This window comes from Rhinolophus sinicus, linkage group LG06 (assembly GCF_036562045.2).
Source record: "Rhinolophus sinicus isolate RSC01 linkage group LG06, ASM3656204v1, whole genome shotgun sequence".
NCBI lineage: Eukaryota > Metazoa > Chordata > Mammalia > Chiroptera > Rhinolophidae > Rhinolophus > Rhinolophus sinicus.
Genome location: NC_133756.1, coordinates 159,494,219 through 159,512,231, shown reverse-complemented (window position 1 = coordinate 159,512,231; position 18,013 = coordinate 159,494,219). Strand labels below are relative to the sequence as shown.

Genomic DNA, 18,013 nt, shown 5'->3' with positions numbered 1-18,013 from the left:
AGGTCCGTATCTCTAATCTAGTAATTGGGAACCGCCGGCCGGCCGCCGGAATTCCGCGCTCTGCAAACCGTGCCGCCGTCCTCCAGGGAGGGTCATTTGTTCCTATTTGGGTCAGTCCTTCAGAGCAGCTACTGTGTGGCCGGCCTGGGGCCAGCGCTGCTCAGGGAACTGGCAGGGCGCGCAGGGCGGGGGAGGGGGCGGCGGAAGGCTCGGCCAAGGACTGTGAATAGAGTGATCACTAGGGAACCAGAGAAGCTTCATCAGGACCTGGGAGCAGAGCTAGCTCAATTCCAGAAAGATTTATTGGCGCCCCCTATAGACCAGCCAGTGATTTGTACTGGGTATACAGAGATGAATTAATACACAGCTCTTGCCTTCCGAAGCTTCCTGGCAAGATTCAGCTTCTCAGAGTGAAATTACTGCCAGCTCAAAGAGGGGCTGGAACCAGGGTGAGGGCAGCTCCCTCTGGCAGGGGAAAGTCAGGGAGGTGAGTTAGAGCTGGGACTTGAGGGAGAGATGGGTGAGGGAGCTGTTCTGGGCAAAGAGTGGACCCATGGAAAAACAGGGGTAGCAGCAGAGGCCAGCCTTCTTCTGAGGGGCTTCAATATCATACCCAGGAGTTGAGTTTGGTCTTTGAGGACCGGGGGACTGACATGTAGTGTTTTAATAAGTGGAGGCCAGCCAAGAAGATAGGAGTTGGCTGCCGAGGGCCCTGGACACCCAATGCAGTGGGCCGATTTGGGGATAGGACAAGGCCTGACCACAGAAGCAGGGAAGGCCTGGGCGATGGTACTGACCCTAAGGGAGCAGGGCCCAGGGTAAAGGTTGCCTTCCTTGGGAGAACCCCACTCTGGAAGTCCAGTTTCTGACTACCCCACCTCATCTGTTTGCCTGAGGCTGCAGCAAAAACAAAGAAAGAAAACACTCAATTGGCAGGAGATAAGCCCAGATAAGAGGCTGCCTTCCTCTGGAGGAGGGAGGCAGTCAGCCCGGGAAGCTCTGCCAGGAAGCTGGGAGAGGCCTTGAAGGAACGCCAGCCTGACCCTGCAGCAGAACCCAGCCACACCCTCGCTGCGGGGTCTCTGCCACTCCACGCTGTCCTGAGGCAGGAGGGGAAGGCATGGAGCAGGTCCTCCAGGCTGGCTGCAGACTGTGTGCCATAGAGAGTCCAGGCCTGCCCTGCCTCCAGGTCAGGACGTCTTGACTTGGCCTGGCACGTGACTTCTGCTTTGGGCCTCAGTTTCCTCATCTGTAAAACAGGCATAACATCTCCCTCACAGGGATGAGGGGATGCTGGGTCTCCCAGCCCGTGTGTATGACTGTCAGCTTCCCTTCTCCCAAGGGTCACTGCCAGGCCCACCCTCTTCCCACCTATCACTGAGAGCCCAGCTCCTCTGATGTCAGGCAGGTCATGAGCTGCCCAGCTCCACTCCCTAGTCCACCTCCCCATGCAGAGTCAACTGCCTGTGTGGAGCCCAGAGCAGCCTCAGCGGAAGATGCTGGGCACTCAGGTCATATCAGGCAACAGGAAGGGGGGGCAGGGAAGGCTTCCTGAAGCAGAGGCCTAAGCCTCTGTGAAGAGAGGACAAGAAGAGCCCAGGAGGGAGAAAAGTAAGGTCCAGAGGCAGAGAACATAGAGGGGGAGGCCAGAGGGTCTCTCATGTCATGTCACTGAGAAGATCTGCAGGCCCCCTGCAAGGAGGTCTCAAGGTTCAAACCCAGTAACTCTTTGCTGGGGGCCTGACCTCAACCCCACAGAGCCTACAAGCCCATTTCATAGATGAGGAAACTGAGGCCCCAGAAGAAATGGAAGAGCAAGCCTAGGGGCCTGGGTCCTCTCCAGCACTGTGCCACTCCAAACCACGCTGCACACAGGGTCCCTGAAATCCACTTTTATTCATGTAAAAAAATCCCCAGAGAATAGAGAAAGAATGTGACCCCTACTTCCCAGAGCTCGAAGTCTCCACCCAGTGTTCCCTGGGGAAGTGAGGGAGACTGCTCCCACTCTGGGGTGTGGGTGTCATGGGGCATAAGGCCCCCACCCAGGCCTCTTTGGCCAGGAGTGACCCAGCACCTTCCCTAGGACTGAGGGCAGGAAGGAGGGGTTGGGGACTAATGGGATCCCAGGAGGGTGAAGAAAGGGAGTTAGTGTGGGATGCTCGCCTTAGTTTAAAAAAATAAAATTTCTAAAGATAAAAAGTTAAAAAAAAAAAAAAAAGAGAGCATTAGTGTCTTAGCCTCCGGCCCTCCTCCCAGTGCCCACCCTGGCCCTGTGGCCACCTCTTGCTCAACCAGTTCAGAGCTTCGTATTCTCCTCTTGGCTCTCCGAGTCAGCACCAGACAGGTGCCCGCTGCTCCCAGGCGCGTGACCGTTGCTGGCACAGGCCACCAGACGCCCGTCCCCCAGCCCCTCCGGCATCTCGCCTAGCAGGCTCCGGCGGATCTCCTGGGGCAGCCTTGCCCGCTGCTCCTGACACTCCTGGGCCAGCTGGGCCAGCAGCTACGGGAGGAGGCGTATCACAGCACAGGCCACCCAGCACTCTGCCTGCCACCCACCAGGCCACCACACCCAAGGCCTCACCTTGGGCTCCTCTTCTGCCAGCTGCTGTTGGACCTGCTGCTGGCTAGCCACAAGGCGTTCATGCCGCTGCTTCTGGGCCTCCTCCAGCTGTCAGTGGAGGGGACAGGGGCTCAACCAAGGGTCTCGAAAGGAGGGGCCGGGCTCCCGGAGTTGTGTGGCCAGGGTTCTGAGATGACCCTTATAGTAATGCTCCAGCCTGACTCCAAAGTCATGGGCACTGTTGCAGACAGTTGGCTTTGGAGATGATGTGGGTGAGGAGGTTTGGGGCCTGGAAGGAAAGGCTCTAGAAGCCCCTCTACAGTGACATCACACCAGGTCAGCCCCGAGGGAAGAGGGTGGGCTAGGGTGGCACCTGAGCCTCACTCACCCGACGGATGGAGTTGACTGACTCGGTGATGTGCCGACGGTTAATCTCCGTCAGTTCCCTGCACAGGAGCAAGGCAGGATGGGCTCAGTGTCGTGCACCCAGCCCTGCCTGCCCAGCACCCAAATGGCTCCCGGCCCTGATGTCCTTACGCTTCCTTCTTATGTTTCTCCCTTGTCTTGGCCTCTGAGATACTGTTATGGCGTTTCCTGTCCAGTATCTTCTGCAGTTCCTTCTTCTCTCTGGAAGAGCCGGTGAGAGAAGAGGAAGGGTGAGTGGCAGGACGGGGGGCTCTGCCCTCATCCGGGCACCAGGGAGTTCCCTGCCCCCCCCCACGAGATCCTCTGCCTTCACCTGTCATTCATCTCTTTCAGCCTCTTGCACTGAGTTGTGTGAGCATCCAGGACAATCTCCTTGAGCCGTTGCTGAGCCTGTGGACACAGGTAGCCAATAGGCGAGACAGGTTGATGACAGGTCTGTGCAGGAGGCAGGCTCTTCCTCACCACCACATACCAAGCCCCCGTAGCCCACAGCCCACCTGTCTCAGGTGCTCCAGCCTCCGCTCAGCCTCTGCATCTGCCTGGGCCTCCCGCAGCTCCAACAGAATCTGCACCTGTCTCTTCTGGAACTCTTGATACCGTTTCAGCTCTTCCTCTTCCTCCTTCTTGTCCTCCCTGCCTCTGTGGGAAGAACCCCTCGGGGTGATGCTCAAGTCATCACATGGACGGACTGGCAGGGTGGAGGGGGGCAGGGCATATCCCAGCTGGCAACAGCACACACCAGGTCGGGGGCGGGGTTTGTTATGCCAATGAAGAGGCCAGTTGGCTCCACCCAAATAATGGGAGCCTGTCTGAGCAACAGTCTCTTGGACACATGCTCTTCGTAGGGGTCTTCTAATGAGGTATTGCTTCCGGGTGGGAAGCGTGGGACCAAGTGTGGGAAGCCTCTTCTCTCTTCTTTGCACTAAACCTTCCTCCCTGTGGGTCAAGGAGCAGTCCTTGGCCATCCTCCATGCCCACATAGCACAGAAGCAGAAACCTACATGCAGTCCACCCCCCATATTCACATCAATGCATGCAGCACACAGGCAGGCTGGACACTCACAGGACACCTGGCTGGTGCCGGCACCTGCCCTCAGCCCGGGCCTGGGCCAGGCTGTCCAGCAATCGGCGAGTGAGGGCAACTGCCTTCCGTTGATGCTTCTTGTGCAGCTCCCGCAGGTCTCGCTCTTGCCGGCTCTGGAGCTTCACCAGAGCCTTGTGGCTTCGGTACTCATCCAGTGGGGCCACGGCCACTTCTGAGAGAAGCAGAACACAGGCGAGCTGGGCTGGGGCAAAGCAACCCAGCAGGAGCACCACACACCCTCCAGGAGTGGCCCCGCCCCCTTGGGTAGATCCAGCCCAGAACAGGTACCACCCCCATAACAGCCCTGTCCCTACCTGAGAGGATACTGGCAATGAGATCATCCCGCTGACCTGGAAAGCAGAGGCAGGGCTATGAAAAGCTGGAGGAGAGGACAGCGAAGCTACACCGCTCAGTCCTGCCACTTACCAGGCTGCCCCTTACCTGGGCTGCTGAGGGAGGGACTGGTGGGGGAGGTGACAGGACCTGGGGGCCGGCGGGGGGAGCTGTCCAGTGGGCTGGGTGTAGGGTTTGGGGTTGGCTGGGACCCCAGCTGCTGAGACTGGGTCTCCTGGCATGTCTCTGGGCCAGCCTGAGCCTATGGGGGAGAAAGCAGAATGTTCTTTCCAGAAATGCTGTTGTCTACAGGCCCTTTTGTCCTTCCCAACCTCCCAGGGCTGCCCAACGCCCCGGTCTGCTTCCTTCCACCCATCTGGCCCTGGACTCCTCATCTGTAACATGGGGCTGTTAAGAGAACTGCATGAGAAATAAGAGGTACAAAACAAGCATGGCTAAACCACTTTTCTACATGGGGTGTGGTCAAGATAATGTGAGATGGTGTCTCCAGGATGCCAGGCCCCGCTGCAAGTGCTCAGGAACTTCCAGATTGTTCTGGTAAGCCTTGGCCTAACCCCAAGTCTCCTCCTCTCTCCGAGTCCCCCTCCACCCTTGCCCACAGCTGCTCATCTTCCTTGTTTCTTAGCTCCTGATTAAATCAACGAAGGAAGTGACCGCAGAGTGGGCACCAGCTTCTCTGACTAACAGCTTCAAGCAGTCGCCTCTCCCCTTTCTGCCGCAGGCCCCCTGGGACTGGGTCTAGATGTGCGGGCAAGCCTCTGCTCCTGACCCCTCCCCACAGAAGCCACTGCCATCTCATGACTCCCAGGACCCATTTTAAAAGCTTTTGTGATTTCCAACTGCCCTAATAAAGTGGCAAATGCTGCACCCCAGCTTTGATCCTACGTGCAGCTGCAAGAATTCTAGCCAAGGTCTGTCCTGAAGGCCTCTCACATGCAAAAGGAGTGGTTTCTACCTCCTTACAATGTGGAGAGTAACCCAGGGCCACTGAGCAGTGTGGCGGAAAGGCCGAAGGTTGGATCTTTTTGACTCAGAGCCTCAATGTCCCCATCTCTACCCCGGGGGTAGCAAACTCAGGTGGTGGGAGGATTACATGAGCCAAGTTGGTGAAAGAGCTCGCACCGGGCCAGGCAGAGAGCTGCCGCTCAACATTCACTTGGCTTTATTTTCTGGTATGGGTGAGAGAAGAATTCAGAAAGGGGAGCAAACCCTCCAGGCCAAGGAGGGTGGGGTGGGTAAATGCAGCTGTTGGCCTTTGATGTAAGGCAGTGAATAGCCCCTCTCAGGGAGAGGAACCAGACCACCCGCTGGGAGTGGGCTGGGCTAGTGCAGATGGAAGAGAGTGGGAAGGCTATAGGGTGCTTCCCCACCAGGGCCGGTGAGGTCAGCCTCACCACCCCACCCACCCAGACTCCCAGCAGTCCCCAGGCTTCAGATGAGTCTGAGCCCTGCTGCCTCCCACCCACCTGCCCCCCACCTGCCCTGGCTCACCTCCCTCTCCCCAATAAGGGCAGCCAGCTGCTTGGCCCTCTGGTCCATCAGGCTGACGTGCTTGATGGGGTTGATCAGGGCCTCCGCATAGTCTGGGTGGGGGCAGAGGGCAAGGGTCTTGGAGACAGAACCCCCAGAGCCACACCCTCCCCACCAGCTCTAGTCTCAAGGAGGGACCGCAGAACCCACCCTCCATTGGCGCCATCTGGCTCAGTCATTCCCAGGCCCTGGGGGTACCCTTGTCCCCCACCCTGCCCAGCCTGCCCCTGCAGCTCACCCTGGTGGTCGTCGGGGATGTAGTCAGAGGCCTCGGTGTAGATGAGCAAAGCTGGCAGGCACAGCGGTTGGTTGGCCTCATTTCGCAGGCAGATGTAGTGGTACCCTGGGAGGGTGGGAGGACAGGTGAATGGGCCCCACTAGGTCCCCTCACACACTGCCCCTGTGCTGCCCAGAGTCCTAATGGCCTCACCTGAGCGGATGGCAGAGACGGGCAGGATCCGGTGCCCCACAAACTTGCCTCCCTCCTCAAAAGCCGCGATGCGCAGCGAAGCCAGCGTGGGCAGCACCACCTGAGGGCCCAGACGGTGTTGAGCCATGGAGCTGACCCACAGCCAAGGTGGCCACTGAGCCACAGCTGACCACAGCCACCAAGGCCAACAGAGGGGACCCTCGGACAAGCTGACCCAATGACTGACTGTCGGTCACCATCACCACCGAGCCAATGGTGGACGCACACCTCCATGGCATGGCACAATGGATGAACAGCAGCCAGCAGAGCCTTAAGCCGAGAGAACAGGCAGACGTACCCCTCAAGGCACTGCTATAGTGCGACAGGTCTGGTCATAGCCAGCTTAGAAAGTGCAGAATGAGCCAGGAGTCTGAGACTGAGGCCACACTCCACCCTAGCTGGGCACAGAGGTCCAGTCCATTTGTGCTGGTATGAGCTGGTGGCTGTGATCTCAGGCCACTCCTTCCTGCCTGGGAGATGGGGTGCAATGTGCCCACTCTTCATGGGGGACCATGGGACTTCCTGCAGTCTTACCTTCCTATTCTCTTCTCTCACCCTACAGAGGGCAGGGAGCCCGAGACTTGACCCTGGGACGTGCAGGACCTGCGGTGGGGCCTGGAGGTGACAGGCCCAGCCTTGGGGTCCCTCGGCACCCCCACCTTCCAACGCCCAAGTGCCAGTAGTGTACCTGGTTCCTGTCCCCCACAGGAGGGCTCAGTAGGTCTGGGCGGCGCCAGGCTCACCTTGGGGAAGTCAAAGGGCTCCTCATCCCACACAGGGTTGAACGAGTTCCCTTGAGAGGTCCGCGTGCGGTACTTGCGCCGCGTGTCAACAGGGAGGCCAAACATATCCACCTCCACGTAGATGCTCACCTTCCTGTCGGACAGGAACTGCCCGGAGATGACCTGGGGGAGCCAAGAGGGTGAGGCGGCTGCTGACATTCCCGTCCCCAGGACACCCTGGCCCGAGCCCTCCTCGGCCACACCTTGACCCGCAAGGCATTGGCCACAATGCCATCCACGATGACCTCGGTGAATGGGTCAAAGGACTTGTCGGGCCGCCGCATGAACTCAGGCTTAAGCAGGTAGCCACTGCGCCCATTGTACTCGAACACACCTGCGTTGAGCTGCATCGCCACATCTGGGGGCGACATGGGAAGGGTGAGGAGTCAGGAAGGACCGTGCCATGCAGAGGGGGGACCAGGGATCATTAGGGGCAGATCAAATGGCATCAGGGGTCCCAACTCAAGAAAGATCGGACGGGGGAAGGGTTTAGGGTCCACCAAGGTCAGGAGTTGGGGTTAGCCAAGGCTCGGTTCAGTTTGCGAATCTAGCGTTAGCAGAGTCAGAGATCTGTTCAAACAAGATTAACAGGATCACGGGGCAGAAGCCGGTGAGGCTGGGGGCCAGGGATCATGGCCGAAGCGGCAGTGCTCACCCAGGGTCTGGAAGTTGAGCGCCACAAGCTGGCAGCCCACGTTCCAGAAGAGCTGTGGCATGTAGTTGGACGAATCCACACGGGTGCCCTTGGGGTAGATACGGCTGAGCTGCTGCTTGTTGTATCTGAGGTTGGCAGTCAGGGGCCATGCCGTGCACTCGCCTGCTGCCTGCCTCCAGGCCCGGCCTCAAATCCTCTGAGCCTGCCTCCCAGCCTGGGCTCAAGCTTCCCCTTTGGCCCCCCGCTTCTTGGCCTAGCCCCTGTGCAGTCTCCCAGGCCCACCCCAAACCCAGACAGGTGCTGGAGGGTCAGGACCTGTCCGGGTGGCATAAGCAGGCCTCTGTGCCCCTGGCCTGGCCCACTGGCCCCAGCACCACCAAAGGATACTCCACAAACTCCATGGGGCTCTTGGTCAGCTGCTCCATGGCTTTGGTCTCCACGAAGGATGACATCTCGAAGCACTTGTTCCTCTCTAAGGGGTAAGCAGTGGGAGGGCGTCAGTCCTGCCTGGGCCAAGCTGGCTCCCAATCCCACCGTCTCCCTCCCCACTCACTTCGCGCAGCCTCAAAGGACTTGAACTTGACGGGCTCAATGTAGTTAACAAGTGTTGACATTTCTTCAGTGGCATTGACCTCACTGCTGGCGGTGCCCTGTGGCCCCCAAACACAGGGTCAGCAGTGCCATGCCCCCCAGCCAGCAGGTAGAAGTTCCCTCACCTGCCCCCACACCGTGAAGGAGGAGCTGACCCTCTTCCCACCCTGGCAATCACACCACCCCGTAGTGTAGCCTCAGCAAGGGCCCAGCCCCTTTATGGCCTGTGTCAGGCCCGGGCCCATCTGTCATGCAGCCTTCTCCCTGGGGCCTGGCCAATGTGCTCTGGACCCCACCCTTTTGCTTTGCCTCCTGCCTCCCTGATACTGGAAGCTGGAACTCCTCACCCAACCCCAGGAGTTCAATTACCCACATGCAGATAGGCCCCCAGTTTCCATCCCTGGCCATTATTTCCAACCACCACCTTGCCATCTCCTCTTAGGAGGCTCACAAAACTCAAACTCAACCCCTGTGATGCTGAGCTCAGCCACTCCTGCCCACACCCTTTCCTGTTCTGGGCCCTTCCCAAGTTTGACCTCATGAGTGACTTTTCTGTCACCTCCCTCCTCAGAACTCCTCAGTACTGCCTCTTCTACACAGCACCCCCCCACCCCCCGCCCGCACGCTCCAGCCCTACCACAGGTGTTCCCTCTTCCTCGGATCTGTTCGCCCAACCTCCCTGCCCAGCTCAGACTCCCCTTCCTCCCACCATTCTGCACCCTAACTCACCCCTTCCCAGCCCATGTCACGAGCATAATTTCACACTTGCTTCCGTACCTGTTTATGTAAGACCCCTCCTCCCCACTCCACATGCCCCTCCCCCTTGAACTCCAGAAGAGCAGAGAAAGTCTAACCACGGCCAGAGCCAGCCCCCAGTACTATGCCCAGCACACAATCAGTGCTCAGCAAACGCTTGGGAAATGAACACACGGTGCCTTCCCCCCTTCCCACCAGCAGGCCTGACCTCATCTGTGGTCGGCTTTTTAGGGTCCGTCTGTTCCTCCTCTTCTTCATCCTCTTCCTCATCCTCACGGTCGGCAGGGCCAAGATCAGGGCCCCGCGGCGGCCCCTCCTCACCCAGAGACTTCTGAGGCTCTAGGCTGGGCTTCTCAAGTCCTGCCTCCTCCCCATTACTCAGGCCTGCGCAGCTGTCGGAGCTGGGGGACCCTGCAGAGGATGGGGCCACCGGAGGGGGGGGTCAAGGCACATGCATAGACACAAGGAGTTGGGAGGGGTTGTGCCCCATGTGTGTGGAGGTGACTCAATGGTGAAATCAAAGGGACTCTCATGGCAGGGCAGTGTGGCTGGGGGAGAGGGCAGAGGTCAGGAGTTGGATGCAGTGGGGATGCAGAAGGGTCAAAGATCAGGGTCCAAAGTTATAGCCATCAGGGAGGGAGGGAGGAAGTGTGGCTTAGAAGGGTAAGAAGCCAGGAACGGGGGGCGGGGGGGGTACAACAGCCTTGACAGTGCGGGTAAGGGATGATACGGTGGGATTCTAAATCAGGGGTCAGAGACACCCCAATGAGAGGGCTTAGTGAGGTGAGCAGTCAGGGGTCAGCTACGAGGACTTCGCTAAAGTGAGAGATCAAGGGTTAGCTGAAATTATAGCCAGCTATGTGGGCAGACTCAGTGGGGGGTCACAGGACAGAAGTCAGAGGTCTGAGGCTCACAGCCGGAGCAAGGGGATGTGGGTCACGGAGGTCAGAGGGCAGAGTCATAACCTGGTTGAGGAAAAGGCCCTGGGAGGTGGGAGGTTGAGGTTGAGGGGTCAGGAGTTGGATGGAGCCAAATCTAACTTGGGCACAGTTCAGTGTGAGGTGAGTGCCTGGGGTCAGGGGTCAGAGGTCCCATACTCAGCTAAGAGGTGGTGAGTGGCTTGGTGACGAGGGAGGTCATGTTGAGAGAAGGCAGGGTTGGGCTCAGTGAGGTGGGAGGCTAAGGTCAGGACTGGGATCAAAGGTCAGGCCAGGGCCATACCGAGCTGGGGTGAGGAAGGTTCAGTGGCGGCGGAGATCTCGCTCAAGGCTGAGTTGCTCTGTTCCAGGGGTCGCTTGCGCACGGAGCTGTTAGGGACGCCGGTGCTGGGCCGGTGCCGCTTCTTATTCTTCACCAGGATGCGGCCCATCAGGTCCTGGGGGCTGGGCAGGGGGACACCTGGGGCCAGCTGGTGGGCACAGACAGGTCAGGGCCTGCGGGGGCGCCCTCACCCCCATGCCCTGCTACAGCTCCCAGTCCCCATACCGGGTACTTGTCCAGTGGGTCGATGAGCAGCGCATCCCCAAAGATGGAGCGGCAGTACTCAGCCATCTTGGCCTGCTGCTTTGCCCTGTGGGGCCAAGGTCAGAGGTCAGAGGTCCCGGTGGTAAAGCTGAGGTCCCCAGGGTTGGAGGTCATAAGAGCAGACCAACAGGACACAATGGGCGGCTGTCTCTGGGTTTATCAGGGGTCCCCAGGTTAGAGACCTCCAGATTAGAGGCTGCTGGGATATCTAGGGTCAGGGGCTCACTCACGAGTCCACGTGGTTCTCAAAGGAGAGGATGACGGGGTAAGGGGAAGTCTTGAAAGCAGTCTCAGCAATGGCCTCGAGCACATCCCGCAGTGGCACCTCCGTGGTCATAGTGAAGCCGTGCGTGATAAAGGGCTCCTCCTCGGGCGGCCGTCCTTTCCACACGTCCAGCTCCACGCAGCGGCAGCCCCACAGCAGTGCCTGCCGGTACATCTCCACGGACGAGGTCCCAGCCAGCTGTCCCGCTGGAGGCAAGGCTCCATCACCACAGCTGCTCTGCCAACCTGGCTCCTCCCCCTCCTCCCCAGGCCTGTGCTGAACCAGGCCAGGCTGGGGACAGAGAAGCCCCCACGGTGGCCAGGCATAGCTCTGGCACACTTCGTCTGGCCAGCCCTTGATCACTCTTTAATTGACTGTGGAATCAGTACCACATCTCCAGGGCAGGGCCCAGGCCCCACCACCCAGCCCCTGGAGCCCAGCCAAGCCCGGCAGTTGGTGTCTACCCGTCATGGCTGACGGGTTGGTTCCTTCACCAGGGCTCACTCTCTCTCACATAAACACCCACTACCTTGCATCCCACCAGCCTGAACGGGGGTGTCATCTCCAACACCTCCATGGCCCCTCACTGCCCTGGAACAGCTTCCATCACCTCCTGCCTGGAGACAGCAGGCCCCTCCCTGCCTCCCATCTAATCTCTGTAGAGCACCTGGTGTCATTCTTCTAAAAACATACCAGCTCACATCACCTCCCCCTGCTTAACACCCTCCAAAAAGCCTTTCCTGACCATTTAGGATAAATCCGAATTCCTTCCCTGCTGGGTCTAGCCCTGCCTCCTTCTTGCTGGCTGGCCTGCCTTCTGCCTCTACCTGCCCAAGCCCCCACCCCACCCGTCTGGCCTCCTTTCTGCTTCTTAAAAGCACCAAGCAGTCTCCCGTTCTGGGCCTTTGCACAGGCCATTCCTTCCCAAAGCCAGCTGATGGAGGCCTCAGCCCTTCCCCCGGAAAGCCTTCTGGACCACCCATGACACACACCCATGCAGAGAAGCCCTGCTCCCCTGGGGTTATTCCGTGCTTGCATCCCTAGCACTGGCCACCCCAAAAGGAGGGAGGCAGCATAGGGGCCAGAGGGCAGAAGCTGTGGATGCCATCCCTCTCTCCCTCCCTCCCTCCCTGCCAGCTGAGGGCAAAGGGCAGCTCGCTCACCCGTGAGATAGGTATTGTGTGAGGAGTTGATGAAGTAGGCGCTTAACGGCTGGGTCATGTCTGCGCTCAGATCCAGGGCCTCTAGGGGCAGAATGCCGTTCTCCTCACCTCCTAGGTAGCGGCTGAAGCCCTCCATGGACATCTGGTCTGGGGGTAGGTAGGGTCAGCAGGGTGAGGGTCAGCTAGGCCATCCCTTCCACCGTCCACCGCCAGCCGCCCCCTCACCAGCTCACCTCGCTCCAGGAACTGCCTGTTGGGCTCATACTTCTCGATGAGCAGCCGGGCCTGGGAGGGCCCCAGGGGCGGGTAGAGCACTTCATTGAGTCTTGGGTCCCTTTGCTTCTGGTTGATGAAGTCCATGAGCTGTTCTAGCGTGAGGTATGGCTTGCCCTTGGCACCTCTGGAAGGGGTGGGAAGCCAGGTCAGGCTGAAGCCTCATCAGCCCCTGCTCCAAGCCCACACCCTGGCAGAGGGAGTCAGCACCCACTGACTGGGACTTGGGCAAGTCACTGCCCCTCTGAGCCTCAGTTTCCCCATCTGCTCTCCTGACCACTTGGCACTCGTACTGGCACTAGCAAAGGCTGTGGAAGCCACCAAGTGCTTGGCCTGCTGTGCCATACCTCTAGACCCTGGACCCAATCTCAGCTCCAGCCTTCAGTTGCTGTGTGAGCTCAGGCAAGTCCCACCACCGTCTGAGCCACTCAGTTCTCATCCCCAGCATGGGCCGATGAAAGCACCCCAGGCGAAGGGGTGGCAGAGAGCTGTCCACAACAGAGCTGCAGACAGAGTGGTTCTGAGCTCAGCCATAGCCCCATGCACTGGAACCCCCAACTGCTCCACTTCCCCTCCTGGGCTGAAAGGAACCCCTGAGCAGAGCATAGGCCGGCACAGAGCACCAGGAGCTGGTAGGCAGGCCCAGCGCTGCTTACATCTCCAGCAGGATCTTGTCAATGTCCGGCCGCAGACACAACTTGTTCAGGAACCGCTCAAAGATTTCCAAGGAAAACTCATCCGGCCGGATGGACTCGCTCTGGGGGTCGAGGAGTGTGGGGTGAGAACCCAGGGGCAGCCAACCCCAAAAGAGCAGGCCCTCACCATGACACCCATCCAGCCTGTCCCCTGCCCCCAGATCCCTCACCCGGTTAAAATTGAGGCCACATGATTCTAGTGCAGTCTCCACCCGTTTCTTGTCTGCTGAGAACATCTTCAGGATGCTGAAGGAGTGGGAGGGGTCAAGGTCAGTGGGGCAAAGGTCACCAAGGTCGGGACAGGAGAGAAGGTGCAGAGGGGAAGGGGCGCTCACTTCTTGACTGGGATTCGTCCATCCTGGTTCACCTGCAGCTTCAGCTTTGTGTATCTGGGGAGATAGGCAGAAGGGTCACACCCTGGGAAAAGCCACCTGCACCCACAATGTCCCCCAGGCAAGCCAGGGGCTCACGCTTTGCGCAGGAAGGTGTTCCTGGAGGCGTTCTGAGCCAGGATGTTCATAGCCAGCTTGAACAGCTCCTCAGTCCAGACCTGAGGGATCAAAATGCAGGGGGAGGGGGTAAGTGGGGGACAGAGGAGTTGGCTCAGCCACAGCCCACACCCAGAACCACCTGTGGTACACAGTAAGTGCTTAAGTACTGTTCTGTTAGAGGATGATTAGAATTAGGAGCAGAGAACAGCCTACTATACAACAGGCTCTCACTAAGTGATGGCTGACTCAGCAAGTGAGGTGGTAGCTTCCCAGGATGACCCTCGGCCCCAGCCCACCTTGGCTGTGTCGTCCTGCACAGCCATGAAGTTCAAGAATGTTGTGTTCACCGGGTCTGGCCCAGCTACCACTGTCATCAGCTTCTCCTCCAGCCGGGCATCAGGGCCTCCAAAACCCAGCACCTCGCGTATCTTGGGGTCCTGAGTAGGCGAGAGAGCCAAGAGTGAGGAGAGGTGTGTGTCCCCAGTGCCTCATGCCCATGGTTAGTCCGAGGCCCCATCACTCACTTTGGGCAGGCGGGCATAACGGCCTGTGCGCGTGTCCCTGATGGAACTGATGTCCAGCGTGTCCACCTCCTGGGGAAACCAGATACCAAGGTGGGTCAGAGGCTACAGGGTGAGAGCTGGGAACCTCCAAGCTCTCCACCCAGGCCAAAGAATAACCACCCCCTGCTGTCACCCCAGCAGCAGCCCCTGTTCTTAGCATTTCCTGTCCAGCAAGCTGTGGAAGAGGTCAGCCAGCAGCTGGGCCCCACCCCCATGGAAGGGGGTGGGGGTAGGGGTCTGGGGCAAGGGCCCAAGACCTGAGCGAGCTGCACCAGCGCCCACCCTCACCATGTTGGGTCCTGTCCAATACAGGAAGAAGCCATTGGAGTCCACGCGCAGAGTCACCAAGTTCCGACTGGAGGCCTCCTGGGGATGGGATGGGATGGCAGGGGTCAGGGAGTAAGGGCTATGGTCCTTGAACCCCCTGGGGCCATCCAGCACAGTGTTTCTAACAGTGAGCAAAGACAAAGCTTCACCCAGACCAAAGGTCATTTGTGGCCCACTACAGTCCTTAGGACAAAGCTGAGGTTCTGAGGTCCTGACACTCCTCCCAGTGTCACCTCTCTCTCACCCTAACGACTCTGTCACATGGACCATTAACTACCCTTTCCCCACTTGGAGTTTGTACATTATTGTTCCTTTGCCAAGATATCCTTTCCTTTCTTCTCTAGACATGAAATCTGACCCACCTCCCTGGGGAGGACTCCCTGAACCCCAACCGCAGGCTCGGTTTCCCCATAAGGTCGGAGAGCTAGCTCCCTGACGCCTGGAGCCCGCCCCCCCCCACACACACACACACTCAGCCCCGTTGGGAATATTTATGGAATGAAAGCAGAGGGGTCAGAAGTGTGACCCCACAGCCTTTCTGTGGCCCTAGGAGCCCCATGACGACCAGCCATCCCTTACATCTGCCTCAAAGTCCATTAACTCCACTTTGCACCGCCCAGCTCACTCCATCTTACGCAGCATAGACTGAGTCCCTCCAGAAAAGGAACCCCTGCCCTCGGAATCAGAGTGAACTCTGTTCTCCCTCAAACAGTCCCGCAGAGGGCAGGAAAACATATGCCGGCCCCATTTTCTGAGGAGGGCCTGGTCCTTGGCACACTCCCAGGGTTACCCCTGGCAACTAAGGACCAGCAACCAGAGGGGGTTCATGCGGGGCTTAGACTTGACCAGGGCCCAAGGGGCCAAGGGGCCACAGCTAGAACTTTCCTGCCTCAGTACATAACCCCACCTCACCTTGGTGTCACCCTCAAACTGCTGCTTGCTGTCTGGCAGACAATCCGATCATCAGTACAACAGCTCCCCTCATGCTGCCCCTACTGTGTGCCAGGTCCAGTTCTAAGCACTTGATATCTAGGGTCTCACTTAGTCCTCCTAACAGCCCTACAAGCTATGCACTATTGCTCTTCCCATTTCACAAATGAGCAGTCAGAGGCACGGGGAGGCTATGTAGTTTGTGGAAGGTCAAGAAGAGGAGCCAGGGTTTGCATGCAGGCAGGATGGCTCCAGAGTCTGGCGGCCTGGGGAGCAGAGAACCAGGACGCTTGCCAGGATCCTAGCCTCAGCAGTCACCCTAATGTGGGGCCTAGGATTAGTCTCCACTCTCCAGACTCAGTTTCCTCTTCTGGATGATGGGACTGCACCAGCCCCGCCCATCTCAGGCTTTGCTTACAAGGGACAGGAAGCTGACTGATCTGGGGGCAGAGGGGACAGGGGGCTATGGAACTTGAACCTCCCACCTCACTGTGCTCACAAACGTCCTTAGTCCCTCTCCGGGATTCCCAACCCTGCCCCAGTGCTAAGGACCCCCAACAGTGTGAGGAGGGGGGGGGAGTTCTGTAGTGATGCCCCCAGGTCCCCCCCCTGCCCCTCCCCAGAAGTCTAGCCTTCAAAGGCAGCCCAGGCCCCTGCTCTCTGGCCCAAGTCCTGGTCAGCACCCCCCTACCCCACCCGCAGGGCCCTCTCCCTGTTCCCACTTCCTTATTTGGGTTTATCACACTGGGAGGAAAATGAGAAACTTTTCCCTTTAGGCCGGTCTGGGTGAAGGGGTCTCTCCGGACCCCTGGGACGTCCAGGCACCCTCTAAGGCACACCTGCTGCTTCAGGCCACGCCCCCAGCCCCTCCCCCCAGCTCCCACGCCTACCCGCCCCACCCAGCCGGAAAGGAACCCAGAGACTTCCAGGCCTCTGGCCTGAGTGGGAAGGAGCAGAAAGGAAGCTGAGGCAGGCCCGGTGGAGGCCCTGGGGAACGAGGGGCCCAAAGGGCAGAGGAGGGGGCAGTATGAAATGAGGGTGGGGCACAGGACTGGGCCCAGGAGCCGCAGGTGAGGGCCGGGGCAAGGTGGGTAGAAAGGGGGCCAGGATTTATTGGAGTTCAAAGTCCCCATGCTAAGGAGTGGAGCGCAAAGTTCCCCAGGGGTGGAGAAACTTAGGGGGCAGTCTCCAAGAGGGGGTGACTTGGTGCTCCCACTTGAGCAGGAAGCTGGGCTGGGATCCAAAGCAAGGCAAAGGGGTGCCAGAAAAAATAGGGTGAACAAGTGATGAATGGAGAAGAATGTTTAGACTAGGGCACTGGGAAGAGTAGGGTCCCAGCGGCACCCACCCAGAAGGGAGGTGCACTGGGCCAGATTGGGGGCCAGGGTCCTCGAGCCAAATAGTCCAGTACCGGGCAAGGGTCTGGGGACTAGACCAGGGTTGGAGGAACCGGAATTAGACCGTCAGGGAGGGGTAGGAGGGACGAGTGAAAAGGGGGGCCGGGATTTATTGGGGTTCGAAGTCTCCGGACCAAAGAGTGGAAAGCCAAATTTTCCGCAGCTGAGGGACTGGAGTGAGGGGTGGGGGACAAAGTCTTCATTACGGGAATGATTGGGGACTCATGTTTCCGGAGCGCAGCCAGGCTGGGATGGGGGGGCGCAGTGGCCAGGCTGGGATGGGGGTCCCCGGCGTCTGGCTGAGTTTGAGTGAGGTAGTCTCCGGATCTGCGCGGAGCAGGGGTTCCCCGCACTTACCTCGTCCCATTTGATGAACTTACTCCCGCGCCGCAGGGTCTCCACCACGGTGGGCGGCTCCAGCTGCAGCGCGTGGACGCCGGGCCTGGCGCCCGCCATGGCCGTGCCGGGGGTGGGCCGGGGACCCACGGAGCCCCGACGGGGACCAGCGGTGCCACTGCTCCCTCCACTCGGCCCGCTCCGGGCCCGCGGCGTCAGCGTCCGCCTGCCCGCCAGTCTGTCCGGGACAGACCAGAGAAGCGGCGGGGCCCGGGCGGGGCGGGGCGGGGGCGGGGCCACAACCGCACCGCCCCCCTCCCACCACGTCGGGCCCGCCCGCCCCGCGTCGGCTCCCCCTGGTGGCCGGGGTGGCGACTGCAGCCAGAGTAGGGATTGGGGCAGTGGCATACTTGAACCTGAGCACTTCGCTAGGGGGCTCAGCTGGACAAGCCCGGGGTAAGGGAAGGGTGCTTGGGGACAGGGGGGCTATTGTGGGTGCAGCTGGAGGGACTGGGTGTAGAGGGCGTTGCTGACGACCGGCCGGGGTCAGCCCTCTAAGGTTTTTGAGGAGCGGGGATGGGGGTGGGAGTATCACTGGAGGGCCAGACTTGGGCCGGGGGACGCGGAGCCCTGCCCCCACCTCACTCCTGCAGCATTTAGCTGAGTGCAGGAAAAGCCACTCCCACCCCCTTCTCTGCCCTCACTTTCCCTCACCCCGCCTGCAGCAGCGAGGTCCCCCCTCCCTGGGAGCACTTAGCCAGCTAATGGGCCTCCTGCTGGCAGGCGCCCCTCCTCCGTTCCAGCCTGGGGAGATTGGGCGCCTGCCACCTCCTTTGAGGACC

General features: G+C 59.6%; 1 protein-coding gene across 2 annotated transcripts; it reads right to left on the bottom strand.

Annotated features, from left to right (window-relative positions):
- Positions 1 to 280: 280 nt before the first annotated feature.
- Positions 281 to 17,444, bottom strand: PLCB3 (phospholipase C beta 3). Of its 2 annotated transcripts, XM_074336564.1 has the most exons (32): positions 17,193 to 17,444; positions 14,470 to 14,547; positions 14,143 to 14,211; positions 13,915 to 14,055; positions 13,598 to 13,677; positions 13,463 to 13,516; positions 13,298 to 13,373; positions 13,089 to 13,189; positions 12,393 to 12,559; positions 12,160 to 12,306; positions 10,962 to 11,202; positions 10,693 to 10,777; positions 10,429 to 10,615; positions 9,416 to 9,618; positions 8,414 to 8,510; positions 8,248 to 8,332; positions 7,861 to 7,985; positions 7,409 to 7,563; positions 7,167 to 7,328; positions 6,385 to 6,484; positions 6,193 to 6,297; positions 5,916 to 6,007; positions 4,512 to 4,665; positions 4,385 to 4,420; positions 4,050 to 4,242; positions 3,484 to 3,625; positions 3,300 to 3,376; positions 3,098 to 3,187; positions 2,949 to 3,006; positions 2,582 to 2,668; positions 2,281 to 2,500; positions 281 to 1,249 (listed from the first exon to the last, which is right to left on the bottom strand). In XM_074336564.1, the coding sequence occupies exons 1-31, from the start codon at positions 17,289 to 17,291 to the stop codon at positions 2,297 to 2,299; spliced, it is 3,690 nt and encodes a 1,229-aa protein (XP_074192665.1). In that variant the 5' UTR covers positions 17,292 to 17,444; the 3' UTR covers positions 281 to 1,249; positions 2,281 to 2,296. The 2 variants fall into 2 exon arrangements, with proteins under 2 accessions (XP_074192665.1, XP_074192664.1); XM_074336563.1 differs by lacking the exon at positions 281 to 1,249 and having other exon boundaries at positions 1,878 to 2,500.
- Between the last annotated feature and the right edge of the window lie 569 nt (positions 17,445 to 18,013).

Bases quoted from the DNA above. Each gene is read 5' to 3' on its own strand.
- PLCB3 (XM_074336564.1), bottom strand. From the start codon at position 17,291: ATGGCGGGCGCCAGGCCCGGCGTCCACGCGCTGCAGCTGGAGCCGCCC. The intron at 9,619-10,428 runs GTATGGCCCTGG...CATCCTCTGCAG, and splicing joins ACCTTCCTCACCCCAGCTCG to GGTCCCCCAGCTCCGACAGC. The intron at 4,421-4,511 runs GTAAGGGGCAGC...TCTGCTTTCCAG, and splicing joins TCCCTCCCTCAGCAGCCCAG to GTCAGCGGGATGATCTCATT.